Here is a 16691-nt window from a genome sequence, read left to right on the forward strand (position 1 = left end):
ACTGTCTTCTGTCTTCAGTAGAACTTTCTGTATGATAAAATATTTTTGTGGCCTTTCTTTACATACTGTTTTCTTCTGCTTCTGAAAAATAGTCACCGACTAAAAAGAGATAAGGGCTGGCAAGATAGCCTAGCAGGTAAAGGCACTTGTCGCAAAACTTGGTGACCCAAGTTCAATCCTCAGGACCCACATAGTAGATGGCGAAAACTGAATCCCTCAAGTTGTGCTCTGACTTCCATGGACAAGCCGTAGCTGTTAGTGTTGCCTGCACACAGATAAAGAAAGACAGAGAGAGAGAGAGAGAGAGAGAGAGAGAGAGAGAGAGAGAGAAGGAAGGAAGGAAGGAAGGAAGGAAGGAAGGAAGGAAGGAAGGAAGGAAGGAAGGAAGGAAGGAAGGACGGAGGAAGGAAGGAAGGAAGGAAGGAAGGAAGGAAGGAAAGAAAGAAAGAAAGAAAGAAAGAAAGAAAGAAAGAAAGAAAGAAAGAAAGAAAGTTTTAGCAGAACGATCTTGAAAAACAAAGTGTCCAGTGGAAGGGATGCATTATAAAAAATAAAATGGTATATGGAGAAAATATTTAAAGATGTAAAATGAGAGTCTAAAGAAATGGCTCGGTGGCTGAGAGTGCTTACCCAGGACCTAAGTTCATAAAGAAATCATGTGATTTCTTGCCTGAGAGTGGACAACAAGACACTCCCTCATTCCTCCTTCATCAATCCCACTCTTCCTTTGAAGGGAGGCGAGGGGTGTCATAGCATGCCAGCCTTGCTGGGTGCTCACATACAGGGCCTTAGCTGCCTGTCACTTCCACTCCAGAAGACCCACCACCTTCTTCTGGCCTCCACAGGAACCCCACACACATGTTACCATGCATGCACAGAGAAGTGAAAAACTATAAATCAACGATGTTAACTAAAGGCTGACAGATCTGCACTCAGCATAGAGGAGCAACAGGCATTTTCATACCGTCTTCACAAATGCTCAAATCCCTTTGCAGATCACTTAACTACATCAAAACTCAAAATGGGACATCCTTTAACCCTGTCATTTCCATTCTTTTAATTTACCTGATTTGAAACACTCACATGAACACACAAGGATACTCATATAGGGACATTTAGTGTGATGTCAGCAAAAACCTGCCAACAATGGGATGCATGTGATAGGAAATGAATTTATATTCACACTTATTTCAGCCTTTGTCCATTATTCCTGTCTTACAAGTCCTGGGCAACTAGAGTTTCTCTTCCGAGAGCAAGTCACTGAAACACTAATCTTTCTTTCTGGTAATTGGCCATAGAGAAATCATGGGACCTGCCCTTGCCTGACAGTAGGCAACAAGACACGCCTTCATTCCTACCTGGAGTCAGGAAATCTCCTATTTTGAAGGGAGGGAATGCTATGGAAAGAGGCCAGGAGGGTTGCAGCGCACAGGCCTTGCTGGAGGTTCACATTCAGAGTAGTATCAGTAGATACTCCCCTTTTAGTCAGAGTTCAACTGACTAAATGGATGGATGCCCATGCCTCAATCGTGTATGAAGTGAAGTTTCATAGAAATCCAGAAGGACAGCCTCCAGACAGCCTCCAAGACAAGGAGACCGGAGAGCCCTTGCTTACGGCCAGCCAGTCAGAGGCACGGGGTAAAAACAACTCGAGGCTCACCACACACAGGTAAAGTGGAAGGGGGTGCAACTGTGAAGCCTAAGCTGTCAAGCTTTGAGTCTCCAAGCAGGCAAGAGCCAGAACCAAGCCGAATTAGAGGGCGCTCTGCTGGGTGTCTGCGCCTACAGAGCTGCTGGCTTGCCAGAGCAGAGAGGCGCTCACACCTTTGGAGTCACAGGGATCTGTGTTAACTGTTGCGGTGAGAGACTAGAAGGGAAAGCCACTTGGCTTTTTTCTTTTCCCCCAACATCAGTGGAAATGAAGATATCATGTTAAACTCACATGATGTGAAGAACCAACCAACCATTCTGAATTAGTTCTATTCATCCCTGGAATACATGCCCTTAAAGCTTCCAACCCCCATGTAAATGCTTCCACCGAATAAAGCAGTTCTCTTGCCGCGCAGTGAGAAAGCTCAGCCTAGCTTACACAGAGACTCCAACGTTATACAGAGAGAGGACATGTCCAGTCAACACCTAGGTCACCTATGCCTGGACACCAAAACATTGGTCATATCCGACTGATGCATGAGAGATAAGAAATGCATCTGCCTAGCCAACCCTTTCCCAGATTCCCCACCCACCAAACACCGCAGGGGAGTTTGGAGTACACAGAGCTGTTTACCAGATACTGAGAAGAGATAAATGTACAGTGCTGGCTAACTTTACATCAGCTTGACACAAGTCTTCTGAGAGGAGGGAACCTCAATTGAGAGAATGCCTCCCTACAATCAGGCTGTGGGCAAGCATGCAGGGCATTTTCTTAATTAGTTATTAATGAGGGAGGATCCAGCCCATTGTGGATGGTACCCCCTGGGCAGGCAGCCATGCATTCTGGAAGAAAGCAAGCCATGAGGAGCAAACCAGTAAGCATCACCCCTCCGTGGCCTCTGCCACTAGGTTCCTGCCCTGCTTGAGTTCCAGCCTTGGCTTCCCTCAGTGGACTGTGATTAAAAAAGACATGTAAGACAAATAAACCCTTTTTTTCTCAGAGTTTCTTTTGTATATTATTCTTTTGTGTGTTATCACAGTAATAGCACCCTAACTAAGACACACATCCACACACATACAAGAGAAAGGGGGAGAGTGAGAGAGGGAGAACAGAAGACTCCCAAATAACTCATAAAAACATCCTATCATCAAGATGAACTCTAGCCAGGTATGGTGGTTTAAACATGTTTTCCCTGCAGTTGGGAAGCAGAAGGTAACTCCAAGGGAATAATATGGGGGACAGAGAGAGACTTTTAAGAAGGACTTCAGCCCGGTAAGAAAGGTTAGTATCATCAAGGCTCGGCCACATTAATAACATGTACACGCTTACATAACATACAGAACAACACCTTACCCCTCCAGTCTGCCTCCCAAAACGTCACCATCTAAGCCTAATCATGTGGAAAATAAAATGTTTAGGTTAAACCCTAAAGGAGAAACATGACACAAAATGTGAGAGTCCTCTCCAAACTGTCAAAGTCATCAAAAGGGTGAGAAGTCCGAGGCATGTAGCCGAGAGTTGCTGGGCAGGGATATTCAGTGTCACGCATCCTTGCTGGATGAGGTCCTAGAAGAATAAAGGAAGAGAGAGGATCCTGGTGACACTGGTACTTTATTTAATACACCCTTGTCTTGTCAGCCACAGGGAAGGGTGTGGGCTCTCTCTGTACTAGCTTTACAGCTTTTCTCTACGTCTAAAACTGTCGCAAAATAGAGTATTTATTAAGAAACAGAGAACTCAGCAAAATTCATATTACTCTACTACAAAACTTCCATTTTGCTTAAAACTTTTGGCCTATTTTCATTTTTTAAAAATATATTAGTATTCTACTACAGCTATAGGCACCTAACTAAGAAATTACTCTACATGAAGTTTTGATTCATCTTTTTTTGAATGTAGCATGATTTTATAATCATCTTGATTATTAACACCTATTTTTAAATATCTGTATATTTTAATTTCATGGGGATCTACAGATTGGAGCATGGAAATAAATAAAGTCTGTGGTTTTGTTAGGTGGAAAAAAACAAGTTGAATGTTTGAATGCTTTTGTATTTCAGCAATGTGTGATCAGTGTGTGGACATTATTTTCACATCTGTTCCCTAAGTGTCCTGGGCACTCCGGCCAGCACTTGGACTCTGTGACTGAACTCTCCAGGGATGAGGGAATCCTGCCTCAGCTGTTGGGAGTGGTCTCCTACAGGGATTGTCTTGGCTGAAGAAAGTCATATGGTCATACATTTTTCCTCAGATAGCCAATCCTTCTTGGACAAACTCAAAGAGTTACCTTAATTTAGGGATGCACATGGCATAGCAATGACTCCACTGAGCATGGCTCCTGCTGGCCATCCACGGAGCTTCATAGCTCACCCTCACCCTCTGCACAGTTCTATGTGCTTACTTTCCCTTCAGGGTTGACCCCAAGAGCAAACCCTGATGAAACCCAAGCACAGTGGTCTAGGTCTCAAAATCTGTCTCCAGTCCTGTTTACCAAGGACACCAAAGCTGTGACATTGCTTCCTCCTGACCTGGGGTCTCAGAGAAAGAATCTTGCTGGTTCCATTATGCAGGCTCCCTGGAGAATAAGCCAATGGAAAATAATGTCAGAAGACTAGAGGAAAGTGAGAAGAGAGGGGGAAAAATGCATATATGGGATTGGAAGATGTGGCATCAGTGAACTGGGGCACATGACCCTACCCCTCTCCGATGCTATTTACTGACTACCAACAGAATCACAGAGAGCAGTCTTCATTGTCATCATGTGTCCACCAGGTTCCAATGAATAGTTCCAAAGCCCTGGTCACACAGACCCTCTGGTTTAAACTCAGTAGTCACAACACAAGACAGGAAGCCATGAATGTGAGAAAAGGATTTGTAGGGAGGAGTGTGGGGTAGTTGGGGGTGGGAAGAGGGCAGTAAGAGGATGGAGGAGAGAGAACAACCGGAAAACATTATACACATATATAAAATGGCCAAAGGGCAAATTTAATATGAAAGAAGGCTCCATAAAAACAAAAGGAGAAATTCAAATAATTTCTGTTATATTTTTCTCTTTCTACTGGAAACAGTTATAAAGGAAGATCAAGCAGCCTTTAACCTTCAAAAAAGGTCCAGGAGTTGCCCCAACACCACTACACTGAAAGACAGAATTTAGAAGCGGGCAATGAATATGTGGGTTTGTAATTTGGGAGGGGAGGTAGTTCTCTAACCATAACAACTTTTAACATGTTTATTATGACTCAAGTCAATTTAATTATACACTTTCATGTGGGTAAAGAATCGCAAAATTATATTTATAAAAACATTTAGGCTTAACCCTTTCAATTTGTTTGGCTCTCTTAATAAATGTGTCTTTAACAAGTGCTATGTGCTTCCCTTATTATTATGAGTGGAAGAACTACACAGGATAAAGAAGAAGAACTTCAGGACTATAACTCAGTGGCAGGGTGTTTGCCTAGGAATGTGCAAGGCCCAGGAGTCTGGTCTCCACAGTACACAAACAAAACAAAACCTCCACGACATCACAATGTATGGTTGCTGTCCAACAGAAAAATTTAAGACGACAGACGTGTTCTATATATCTGTAAATAGTAGTAAACATACATCAGTGTTGCACACTGAAAATACGCAGGTAATGATTTTTTTACTGTATTTAATATTAATTCATTAGAATGTTAATATATAGCCACATGCACCCACCCTGTGGGAGAGAAAGTTACAAAGTGGCCAAAAAAAAAAAAAAAATGGAAATAAGGCAGTGTGTCTGTCTATACCCACTCTTCAATTTGTTCTTACCACTGATGCTGAAATGATCTTTTAAAAATCTAAATCACACATTTATCTTGTTGCTAAGAACAAAAACGAAAACCAAACCAAACAACCATGAGAAAAAGACTACAGTACTTTCCAGTCACTCTGAGAAACCCAGACTCTAGACAAACTGCAAGGCCCTGCCAGGAACCAGCCTGGACGTTTCCAGCTTTGGGTCTGAACACACACACACACACACACACACACACACACACACACAGCCTCTGTCCAGGCTGTATCCTTCCCCCTCCTCTCAGATCCTTTTCTCCAGGCCTCCTCAAACCAAGACCTCAATTCTTCTTCTTCTTTTTTTTTTTTTTTTTTAAGATCTCAATTCTGTGTACAGCTCCCAAGCAGCATTTTCCCACAGCTGCTGTTGATAACACCCTTTCTGTGATACTTGGACAGCTGTCTTGGCCCCTGGGTGTAGACCATGAAAACAAAGAGAGTAGACTCCAGGTGCCGATAGAGCACCAGTCCAGACTGTTACACAGCACTGCTCACCCAGGGAGCTCCAAGTTCTCGGTGAAGAAATCCCAAGCCATCACAAGAACAATAAACACTAACTCAGCATCCAGAGCTTCTCAGGCATAAAGGTGGCAACTGTTACCCCTAATCATGAGACATGGGAAAGCTGGGATCTTGCCCAGAACACACAGCAGCTATTGGCAGAGGTAAGATCAACACCCCAGCCTTCTGGTTCCAAAATCTGTCCCCTAACCACTAAGTGCTGTGGCCTCCACCTGACTGAAGAGCAATGACGTGCTTTAAGGGGATGGGAGCTAGGCCAGAGAACAGCCAAGGGAGGTTTCACATGAGAGGTAGACCCTGAGGTAGATCCTGGGGAGAAGGGTGTAGACTGAGGAGTGATGGGAAGACCACTCCTGGGAGACAGTGTATGACCAGCTTGTGTGAAGCGCCACGCAAGCAAGAGGTACTAAGCTCAGTCACCAGCAACCATGTGAAAAACTGGACATGGTGCTGCATGTGTGTAGTCCAGGGGCTGAAGGGGTGCAGACAAGCAGAGACTCTTGGGTTCCAGGAAAGACCCGCAGCTGCAAGCAAGACGGCTCCAGTAGGTACAGGCGTTCACTGTCCAGGCTGATGACCCACATGGTGGAAGGAGAGAACAGGCTGCAGGAAGTTGTCCTCTGACCCCCAGCACATGTGCAGTGGCACACACACACACCAAATGCAAAAACACAGAAGGAAAAGAAGGTAAAACAAGTAAATCTAATTAAACCGTTTTTAGGAAGGTGACTAGCTCCCAAAGAATGGTATTTAAGATTGACCTCTCGCCTGTATACGCATGTGCAACACACACAGATAGACAGACAGTTAGATAAATACACGGATGATAGACAAGAGATAGATAGATAGATAGATAGATAGATAGATAGATAGATAGATAGATAGATAGATAGATGAGAGAAATCTAGCTGAGAGTCATGCAAGGTTGTGTGAACAGGGCTGAAACATTTGGAAAAGATATCTTGACTCTCTAACTGACAAAGGTTCCAAAGAGAAAAGACTATCCAGAAACACCCACTGAGTCTGGAATGGGAGAGCAGACCCTGTCAGCCAAAAGGTTTGCTCCAGCGTACTTCACAGTTTTGTGTCAGCTGAGGAACTAGAAAGGATGTGACAACTAGTGAAGCCGACAACAGTGAATATGCACTTAGCAAATACACAGCCCTACTGTGCGCAGGGTCTGCTGAGCGTTTGTCAGATATTAACCCATAAATAGCTCCTCAAGAATGTCACGGCTATGGAGACTGAGGCTAAAGAAGGGTTCACCACAAGCCCTTGGGTAATAAAACTTATGGACACTCAGGTAATAAGAAATGGGGTAACAAGGAGGTCTAGGGAGCACAAAAATTCTAAGCAAAGAAGCCCACTCCACACAGGTCCTGAAACTGAAAGTCTCCTAGTCAAAGGCCACACAGCAAACAACTCATAGTTTATACTCCCCATGATCCCTTCACTTTTGCTTGAAGCATTCCAGAAAAATCAATAATGTGTTTTCTTTCTGTTTCCAAAGGATGACAAACGGATACACACTTGTGTCTGCTGGAGTTCTTCGCATAACCTTCCTTTAAAATGACTGGGGGAGATATTTAAATAAATAGCATACAAATGGTTTTGTATTCATTTATCTGGGTAACCCCCAAATAGCTAAGATTGAGAGTTTATCCACAGTGTCCCACACCCTCCCACACCTGACCAGATTTCATTTGCATTTCCTAGAATCCCAGAAATTCAAATCTCTATGATGCTGGGTGGCACTTCATCAAAAGCCAATGTTCTTGGACGATGTGGTAGCATGGAATCAACTCGGTGCCGAGAATATTTTATGTGATTCGACATCACCCAAAGAGCACTGCTCAGAGAGCCCTTCACTTGGCTTTGCTTCCAGTATCTGTCCTGCTATACAGAGGGTGTTGCAGTGGAAGTTGAACTGGAGACCTGGGCTGAACGTGCTCTGTAAGAGAAATCAGTGTGGTGCTTGGATGGCTAAATGGCAGACACAGAAAAAAAAACATCTGCTATCTCATGATGGCCACAGCAAAAACTTGGCTGTGCTTGGAGCAATAAACAGCAATTAAGGGACAAGCCAGTGCAGGGTGAGGAAGGCAATTAAAGTAAGACCACAGGCAAGGGCATGGATAGTTTGTTCACTGAAAGATGGAAACTGTGCCTTTAAGGCACAGTCTATTGTCACAGTGTCCCACAGCTGTCCAGGGAAGCAGGGGCCAATGGCGGCCAGCAGCACCAATGCTACCCCAGGTCATCACAGTGAGGCTACAGTGGAACATTGGGCTTTTTGTCTTAGTCATTGTATTTTAATGCATGATATCAGTGATTGGATTTCCCAGGTACTGAAATCCCAGTTGTTGGGCCTCATAGCCCTGTGCTATGCTGGGACATTCCAAATTTTAACTTGCAAATGATGTCCCAGAGGGTCTGAAGTGGGGCCTGTGACCACTTCATCTCTTAAAAACTCCAAGGGGATGACACTCATATGTTACAAGGTTACACTACTAACAAGAAAAAGGAATACTTACTCAGTGAACACAAGGTGACACCTAGCATATATGATCTCACTCTCTTAATGCTACTCTGAGGTAGTTTGATCTCCACAACAGTGAAAGCTGACGTCCAGGAAACACGCTTTTCCTACTCAATCAGCTAATCACAATATTTGTTTAAACTTAATTCTATCTGACTCTAAAACTATTCACCAGAAACCACAGAGGTGAGATTCCCAGATCTTAGATAATCTCTCAACATTTTCTGGGATTTGACTTTTCCATCTCCAAGAAGGGGTAAAAGCAGACTGCACCAAATTTTTTGGTTCAGGTTTTGACATCTGTAAAGGCTGTTGAGAAAGCTCAGTGAGTGCTGTGCCTGCAGTACAAGTCCCGAATTCGATGCCTGAAACCCACACGAAAAGAGTCAGGTAGAGTGGTACATGCTTGTAACCCCTACCCACCAACCCAAGAAGTGGAAGCTGCTCAGTTTCAAGTTAGCTGCAGCCCTCTCCAGGAAACAACTGCACCTCCATCTCCTGCTGCTGTGTTATAGGCGCACTTTCAGTTCTATCATACAGACAAATTAATGATGACTAAGCTTGAGATTTAGTAAGATCAGGGTAATAAGGGATGTGCATACTCTTCTGTCTAGGTCGTTCTTTATGTTGAGATATTTCTGGGTAGGATTGCTATTGTTGACGTTTAAATAGATGTACATCAATACTTGGCTAATTGATCCCATTGCCTTGACCTCCTTCCTCCAAGTCATCAACAGATTTATTCACTCCACTGCACTAAGACACTATCACCTAGAACCAACATGGCAAATGGACAAGAAGTGTCTTCCTATTGTGTTAAGATAAAACTGATTTGTGCTAGGTATCAGTGCACACTTTTAATCCCAGGCACTCAGGCAGCACAGACAGGGGAATTTCTATGAGTTTGAGGACAGCCTGGTCTACATAGGTAATTCCAAACCAACCAGGAGGGCATAGTGAAACCTTGTTGGTGGTGGTGATAGTGATGATGATGATGATGATGATGATGATGATGATGATGATGATGATTATAAGTTTCCCCTGCAAGGTCCTCAGGGAACCCCCCGTTGACCTCATTTTGAGAACTACTGCCTAAATATTCTGGCTGAAACTTTGCTCCAGCTGTGTTGCCGTTGAATTATAAACATATTTATCTAAAATCACATGAAGATGGTCTAGATTAATGTGAGATTCTACTTGAGAAATACAAACATCACCTTAAAAACTACTGAGCCTCTGTTTTGTTCTCTCCATAAGAAACCACAGGCCTCAGATGGCCCATCATAAGTCTACATGTGCTAATACCAAAAAATTTTCCAGTGGCAAGAAACCAGCTTGAGAAACAAAGATTTTTTTTTCTCAAAAATGCCTTGCTAAGAAACAAGCTAGAATACTCTTTGTGGTTCCCAAATCAGAGCTGAAGAGGATATCTGACAGCTACATAATGGCAAAGTCCTATCGTTCAATGAGAAAATTACAGTGACATGTTTATAAAAAAATAATTCTCAGTTTTGTACATTAGAAACACACAAAAAAAAATTGCTGATATAAATGGTAACTATAAGCGCACTGGCTGTGGGTTCCACCAGGAGAACTTAGCCAGCAACTTTTCAAGAGAAACATGCCTTGCTGTATAAGCAATGTATTTATCATCACACTTAAGATCTATTGGTTTTCGATCATTCATTATGAAGAACATGAAGGAAAAAGGGGAAAGACTGTGGGAGCCCAGAAGTGATAACTGCACACTTAACATTTGACATCTACAGAGAAGGCAAACAAATGAGATGGGATTAGGGCTAGTAAGGTCTTCCTACCCTAATGCTATGGCTCTTGCTGAGAAATAAACATTTCTAGAAGAGCAGCAAAGGAACAGCCTGAGCTGGAATACCTTCATTATCCATGAATGGCACAGCCTGGGCTGGAAAGGCAGCTCAGTCAGTGAGAGCTCCAAGTGCCAGTGCAAGGACCTGCTTCAGTCCCCAGAAAACCATGAAGGAAGGAAGGAACAAACGAAGGAGGGAGGGAAAGCAGGAAGGTAGGAAAAGAAAAGAAAGGAAAAGGAAAGGAAAGAAAAGAAAAGAAGAGAAAAGAAAAAAAGAAAAGAAAAGAAAAGAAAAGAAAAAAGAAAAGAAAAGAAAAGAAAAGAAAAGAAAAGAAAAGAAAAGAAAAGAAAAGAAAAGAAAAGAAAAGAAAAGAAAAGAAAAGAAAGCCAGGCATAATGGCCTGTGCTTGTGATCCCAATGGAGGGATGGTGGGACAGGCTGACCCCTGGGCCTCTGGAAAGAACAGTCTACTGAAGGAATCTGTCTTAAACCACAAGAGGAATAACAGAATAAGCTGACCTCTGTCTGTCCCATCTGCTCCCCTTCTCTCTCTCTCTCTCTCTCTCTCTCTCTCTCTCTCTCTCTCTCTCTCTTGCACACACACACACACACACACACACACACACACACACAAAGGCAGACTCCATGGATGCATTCCACAACTTCCAGATCTTCCAAATCAGCACTTGAGACCTCAGGAGTCTATGCCTTTAAGGCAAGCCTCAGATGGCCTCTAGGGACACAAACATTGTAGAATCCCAAACGAATTCCTCCGCACCTATTTCCTTAACTGCAAGATAAAACTAGCTATTACTACATTTTCCTAATACAGAATCGATGTACCAAAGGTCAATAAAAACATATATGGGAAAATTATTTTTAAAACTTCCTTACACTACATGAACATTTATAACCATCAAGACTTTACCACCCACATTTCCATCAACCCTTCTAAAAACCAAAGGAGAAAACATTAACCATTACAGATGATATTCAACTGTTGTCCTGAAGCCTTGGCTAACTAAAATACTGTGGTCATGTGCTCCAGTTAATATTTAACACAGCATTCTTGTCACTGTTTTGAAATACCTTTTTTCTCTTCTTAGTAAATGCATAACTTATATTTAGACACCAAGGGATTTTTTTCATGTTGAATCAACATTTTGATTATCTAGTCTTCCACGCAGACTTATCCTTACATAAATAATCTAGCACTGTCTTGACCTCAAAGGCCCAAATTTTCATGTTTACAATTTTGGCGGGGGGGGGGGTGTGGAGAGTAGAGGGAAACATATTTCATGATCAATGGAAGCAAGTTTAGTTTATCCAAAGACAGAGCTCTAGCTATAAGTTATCCCCCGAAGGCTTATATGTTTATATTTTTGTTGGAACTTGAAATGTTATCCTTTCCAGAAAAAAAAAAAAAATAGTAAGTTACGGATCATGTCCAGGTTCTCTGGCTTATCCCCAAGGCCTGTAATATAGATGAAATATATCTGCTATTCTCCAAATACACATTTTTCAACAGTACTTATCAAGGCCCGAAATAATTCTGTCTGCAAAACTATTTTAATTTTAAATATTGTTATCTGGAAAAAGAAAAAGTAGTTGGAAGAAAATGAGGAGTTGGGAAACCAAAACTTCTGTACATATTCTAGTATGGTGAGTGGCCTCCAGTTCTCTGCTCTCTGTGGTGTTTAGCATGCTCAGCACAGCCACTACAGCTACCTCTAAGTCATGACTAAGATGTTATGGTGACAGTGGGATGGCAAAAGTGGAATGGAAGAGAAATGAAAAGGGCGTTACAAAAGGCGGTTGTGTTCCCGAGAAAGAAACTACGTGCTACAAACAGCTGGGCGGTAAAAAGTGTGACAGGAAAGCAGAACATACCTCACAGCAGAAGAGAAAAAGCAATAGGAAACAAGAACGAAGAACACATCTGCAGGAGTCCCCCTGGCCGAATTCAGGGCAAGACGTCAAAGTTAGCAAAGCACAGGAACTCCCGACATAAATGACGGAGGTTTGTTTTGGCTCCTTTATATATCTTAGCCTGGCCACACCTGAGTTGTGTGTGCCAAAGGGCAAGAAAGCTCAGGGTTGCATTCATGATTCTGAACCCAAATTACAACAGGCTTAGCATGGTCTCTGCTTAGGCATGCTGGCTTTCATTCATCCTGCTCATTCACGGCCTCCTCTATCACCGTCATCCAAACAAAACACCACCCCAGTTTTTATCTCACCCCTGAAGCTAGACCCAAGTACTAGGCACATCTGGATTCCTCACATTCTGAGTTTATACCTGAGTGTTCTGCCTTCCCATCTTGCTCTTTCCCAACTCAAAGTATGGCTCTAGCTAGAAACAGAGTGTAGGGTGTTCATTCAACCAGCCAAATGCTAATGAGCATCAGCTCCTCTCAAAGACCCACTAGAAACACAATGTACCTGAATTCTTCAAACCTCGCTGCATATCAGAGCATATGAAGCAAATACCTTTAGAGACAAATTTTAGACTGTTCTAGCTTTGACGATAGCCTGCTCTATTATTTTGAAATAAACACTAAAACTATAAGTAGGCAGATTATTAAATTCAAAAAATCAATGAGAAATGTCAATCCAAACCTGATTAAGATAGCTATTCCGAACACTCTTCAAGTTGTAGTCTAACGGTAGGGTAATGGGAAGGGGAGGGAAGCTAAGAGAATTAACCTTTCACACCCAAGCCTCACTTGACCAAGGTCAACTTCTATTTCTGAGAAAGAACTCTTATGGAAAGAGTTACCACTCTCAATAGCAAAGCCTGTGTCATATAGCAAATCTCTACCTTCCTAATTATGGGAGAAAGTCACAAACTCACAAAAACAATGCTCAAGAAGGCCTGACTGGGACACGCAGCTCAACATGCTTGAAAGCTGCCAGTCCTTTTAAAACTACAACAGGGAGCTGGGACTTTTCTGATGAATAACTAAGCCCAACTTTAGAAGTGAGTATTTTAGTTCAAAGTTGATCCAGAACCAAGAAAAGCCATTTCATACCTAACACGGCTATATTTTGCATTGTAAATATCTACTTAAAGCTTCAAGTGCTAAAATTCTTGGGCCCAAGGGGCGGTGCTATTAAGAGCTGGTAGATTTGAGGATCTACAGATTTGGAAGTCATGCATGGCCTTCACTCAAGGGAGGCTACGCCATCCTGAGCTCTATCTGTGCTTGCCTTATCCATGCCCATTCTCTGCTACAGCCTTCCCCTGTTCTCAGCAGAGGCTCAAAGCAATGGAACCTCCAGTACCATGATCTGCTCAGCCTTTTCTCTTGGCAACTTCATTGCCAACGGAGTTCATCAGAGCCAGAGAAAGCTAACACACATCATAAAGGACACTGAAAGTACGGGCTTGTTTTTCTCTCTTGTTTCCTTGGTCCTGCTACTGAGTCCCTAGGCAGAATCATCACCAAGGCCAAGGTCCTGGAGTCATGCATCACCCAGGCAAGCAAGGTTGGGACAAGATTACCCCCCTCTCCCCTCAGCCCTTTCCTCATTTACTCTTCTGCAACTATAGTCTTTTCATTAATAAGAGGAAAACTGAGAAAAGCGCAAAGTTATATCACCACCGTTTCGTCCTCCCTCTGCACGGTAACCCTATGATTATCCTGTTGTATTTGAATTCTGTGGCTGGAAGAGTGGGGGCCTCTCCTGATCCTAACCCTGGGATGCAATTAGTCCAACCTGATTCCTCAGCTTCGGACAAAATGTGCTGATGTTTAATCTGAAAAAAAGAAACAAGATAAATCCAGCAGTTATAGGTGTCTCTGGAAGACACAACCCAGAGGTCTTTTGATAACAGTTGTAAATTCCTTTGAGAGCCTCAGATGGACGATTATTATAGTAGGGGAGGAAAAGAGAGAGAGAAAAAAAAAACAGGTTTCACTTCTGGCTCAGTCCTGAACTAAGAGCTTCAGCAAAAAAAAAAAAATCAAAGAGCTTGCATTTTCTGTCTCTCCATAGCCCACCAGGAGATATGAGACTGGCGCCGGAGAGATGATGCAGCGGGTAAGCACACTTGTTGCTCCCACAGAGGACCCACGTTCAGTTCCCAGCACCCTGTGGCGGCTCATAACCATCTGTAAACTGCAGCTCCTCTTCTGGCCTCTGTGGGCACCAGGCAGACACATGCTGTACACACACACACACACACACACACACACACACACACACACACATAGGCTAACACTCAAAGACATAAATTAAAAATCTTTTAAAAAATGCTCTCAGACAAGGATTCTTTCTAACTCAGTACATGTTACATAAAATACCCCATATTCAAACACACCAAATATTCGTAGTTGATCTACATGAGGAAATTCTGGGGCACATTTAGACAGTTTCTCAGGGGGTCACCATCAGAGACACTTCTAATGATGGAATGCCATCCAGCCAACTGACTGCAGGGGTCAAAGAGTGGAAACTGTTCTACAGGCCGACTTTCGCTGACTTCTCTCCAGGGCCTATAACCGAATGAGCAAAACTGAACTCAGCAACGGGAAACCCGTTGAAGACTTCTAGGGAGTATATACGCATGTTTTCTATTAGAACTTCATAAATATTCAGTGTGTCTTTATTGAGAATCTCATCGTATCGCTAAGCACCCAAGGGTACCGACAGTAATGTAAGTAGTCAGGTAACACTTAAGGTCTTCCATTAAAAGACAAAAACAAAAAGACTCACCAGACTCCAACTAAATAAACGCCCATCAATACCGTATGAGTGACATACGATACGAAATTATACCCTGGGACGCAACAGCCTGTGGTTTGGGAGACTTCTCCTTTGAACCTCAGACTTATTTTTAAAAACTAAGGATATGACACCATGTCTTAAGTCTAGGAATTCTGGTTCTCAAAAGTGCTATGGTGTCTGCAGAGGACCTTAAATACTAATTACAGCGGAAACAGAAATTATTACGGAAAGAGACTTCAAAACACCAGAAAGGAGATTTTTCAACAGAGCACTGCTCAAGCGGTAACGTGTGACAACCTGTTCTAGGGTGCGCTAGCCACAGAAACCTGTGGTTTGCACATGTTTTAAAACAATTACATCTTCCTTTGGTTCTGAATCTTCTTGCCCTCATCCACCGCTTCATAGGAAGGCTGGTGAAACTACGCTATGTGCGAGAGAGTTGGTGCTCCCATTTTCGGTACAACAAAACTGAGCTCAGGAGGAATAGCGGAAGTTCCTCCGAAACTCAGGAAACACCAAGAGACTCAACCTTTCTGACCCAGGAAAGACCCCGAGCGAAAAACCAGTGTCCTGTTTCCAAAAGTTGGCTCCGGATCCTCCAACTGTCCTAACAAACCGGCAGAGGAATACAGCAGGCAGCCGTGCCAGCGACACAAACGGCGCTGCCTGGGGTTAAAAGACCGGGCAGTAAATCCCAGGCTTCCCAGTCACAGAACGTGAATATCCCCGGGGTCTCTCGGCAGAGCCGAACCAAGGTGTTCTCCAAAGCTCCTGATACTTTAAAACGCTGTGGTGAATGTTTTTAACTGGAGCGAGCTCATCTAAAGCCACGAGCACCTGCACCCTGAGCCAGGCCACCCAGAAGGTTACAAACGTCGCTGCGCTTTCCTGACACTCACTGGTTTGTTGTTGTTGTTTTGTTTTGTTTTCTCTCCGCCTCTAACTAATCCTGTACCCTCTGCAGGAAGAGGAGGGTATTTCAAGGTGATTGCTACAGCAGCCCGCTCTTGCTCGCCTACGGGCAGGGACCCGGCAGGTCGCCGCGCGCCGGCGCAGGAGGAGCCCACGCTCCCCGGTGGCGGGCGCTGACGGTGCTCTCTGCTCTCCCTCGCTCCCTCCCCGGGCGCCGGGTCGCGGCGAGCGCCGACCTACCAGCGACAGCACTTTGTAGGTGTTGGGGTCCTTGGCCGTGCGCGCGCGCTCCGCCTTCTCCAGCGGCTCCTCCCCTAGGTCCATGGGCGCCAGCAGCGAGGCTGCGGCTGGAGGCTCGGGCTCGCGGCCGTTCCCCGCCGGACCGTGCCGGGGCCCGCGCCCAGCCTGGTCGCCGTCGCGCTCCATCGCCCCGCTCTGCCCCCGCGGGCCGAGCTTTAATAGGCTCGCAGCCCCGCCCCACGCCGCCCCCGCCGGACCCTTGGCTCCCGGCCCTCGGCCCGCGCTGCGGCCCCGAGCCGCTCAACGCCCCGGATTATTTGGCTTCCTGTCTGATTTCGGGCCCTGGGTGCGTGGGCTATTTTGGGTCCCTGACTCGGGCGTGTCTTTAACTTCCACCCCAAACCCTCTCCCCGCCCGCGATCGCGGCAGCCTAGGAAGCCTTGCAGGAATC

General features: G+C 44.3%; 1 protein-coding gene across 2 annotated transcripts in view; it reads right to left on the reverse strand.

The window, feature by feature from the left end:
* The window catches only part of Enpp1 (ectonucleotide pyrophosphatase/phosphodiesterase 1), a 61624-nt gene extending 45183 nt beyond the window's left edge, over positions 1-16441 (reverse strand). For both annotated transcript variants that reach the window (XM_060373472.1, XM_060373471.1), the window contains exon 1: positions 16241-16441. In XM_060373472.1, coding sequence (XP_060229455.1) covers positions 16241-16426 — 186 coding nt within the window. In that variant the 5' untranslated portion in view covers positions 16427-16441. The remainder of the gene's footprint in view (positions 1-16240) is intronic.
* Between the last annotated feature and the right edge of the window lie 250 nt (positions 16442-16691).

Source organism: Meriones unguiculatus, chromosome 20, assembly GCF_030254825.1.
Source record: "Meriones unguiculatus strain TT.TT164.6M chromosome 20, Bangor_MerUng_6.1, whole genome shotgun sequence".
Lineage (NCBI taxonomy): Eukaryota > Metazoa > Chordata > Mammalia > Rodentia > Muridae > Meriones > Meriones unguiculatus.